The sequence below is a fragment of the Myotis brandtii genome, unplaced genomic scaffold, assembly GCF_000412655.1.
Source record: "Myotis brandtii unplaced genomic scaffold, ASM41265v1 scaffold632, whole genome shotgun sequence".
NCBI lineage: Eukaryota > Metazoa > Chordata > Mammalia > Chiroptera > Vespertilionidae > Myotis > Myotis brandtii.
In genome coordinates, this window is record NW_005370419.1 from 533,653 (window position 1) to 535,058 (window position 1,406).

A 1,406-nucleotide genomic window follows, 5' to 3' on the forward strand; every position below is an offset into this window, starting at 1 on the left:
GCAGCAGGTGTGTCCAGGGGACGCCCGGGGCTGGGCACCGGTAACTGGAGCCTCCACGGGGAAGGGAGCCCCTCCCTCCCGCGCTCCAGCACGGCGAGCTGCTTCCTGAGTGGCGTGCAGACGTGTGACTGGGCAGAGCTGCCGGTGGGCACGCTCACACGAAGGAAGAAGCGTGTTTGCAGGGGGAGGGCCAACAGCCCAGCCATGCCCGCCTGCCAGTGGGGGGTCGGCCTCCTCCCAGGGACTGCAGGGGGTCTCCCGCTGGAGGGGGCGCAGGATGTGCAGGCAGTGGCCTGAGGGAACAGGCTAAGGCTGCCCACGGGGAGGACGGGGCCACGGGAGGAAAGGAGGTTGGGAGGACGGACCCTCAGCAGGTGCCCACCCAGACACCCTGGGCACCGGGACACCGGCCTAGGCCAAGCCACAGCCGTGGAGTGGATGGGGTCAGGACCCACACTCCCCTTGGGTAAGGGAAGCACACGGACCAACAGCCACCGTGGCCACGGGCCACCTGTCACTCGGCACCCGTGGCTCATGACCGTGTGCTGCTTGGTGGTACAAGGCTGGCCCCACGGGTCCCCAGGCGGGTTCTGGAGGTGCCAGCCCCACTGCCCCACTGGCTCCCAGAGGACCAGCCCTGCACCCACGCCGGGAGGGGCCGCAGGGGACAGACATGAAGCAGAGGGAGGTGGCATGCTGTGCCCCGGCCCGAGCCCACGGGGACCACCTGCAGACCGGTGGGAGCTGCTGAGGCTCACACACATGCAGAACGTATGAACACAGGCCATGCACACGGCACAAGGGACACCACCCCTCCCCGAGGCAGGGAGCCACCTCAGGGCATCTGTACGAGAAGGGGGTAAGTGGGGGTGTCGGGGACCCCAACTGGGGCTGGAGGCTGGTTGTGTGTGCAGCTTCCGGGCTCTGCCCACATGCTCCGTGCCGGGCCGTCACGGGACCGCGTGCCCGCGCAGCCCTGTGCTCGCACCCCTGACCCTCGCGCCTTCACTGGGACACGCCCCTGCGTCCGTACCTGCTACTAGCTTTTTGATCTCAGCTGCTCATCCCGTTGGAGGCATAGAGAGAGGCAGAGAGGAGCATGAGAAGTCTCTCCTCGGAGGGAAAGGCAGAGAACCACAGCGAGGTGGGTGCTCAGGCACCAGGACGCAGGGAGACTGAACCCAGAGGCCAAGCAACGCTGGGCCGGGAAGGTCACCCCAGGGAGCCAGGCCCTGGGCCCGATGCCACACCTGCTGGCTGCCAGGCCACACGTGTGGACCCATGAGCACGCCTGCTCTGAGGGTCACGGCCGGGGTCCCGGAGAGCCACACGACAGGGAGGAAGGGGACAAGGGTCCCAGGGCAGTGGCGGTGGCAGAGAGCGCAGGGCGGGCAGCTGGCTCAGCC

At 68.4% G+C, this 1,406-nt stretch overlaps 1 protein-coding gene across 1 annotated transcript in view; it reads right to left on the reverse strand.

Annotated features, from left to right (window-relative positions):
* Positions 1-1,406, reverse strand: part of SLC38A10 (solute carrier family 38, member 10) — a gene marked incomplete at its 3' end in the record, with an annotated part of 25,465 nt that overhangs the window by 2,898 nt on the left and 21,161 nt on the right. The window contains exons 14-15 of the mRNA XM_014528390.1: positions 1,251-1,257; positions 1,034-1,057 (exon numbers count right to left, since the gene is read on the reverse strand). Coding sequence (XP_014383876.1) covers positions 1,034-1,057; positions 1,251-1,257 — 31 coding nt within the window. The remainder of the gene's footprint in view (positions 1-1,033; positions 1,058-1,250; positions 1,258-1,406) is intronic.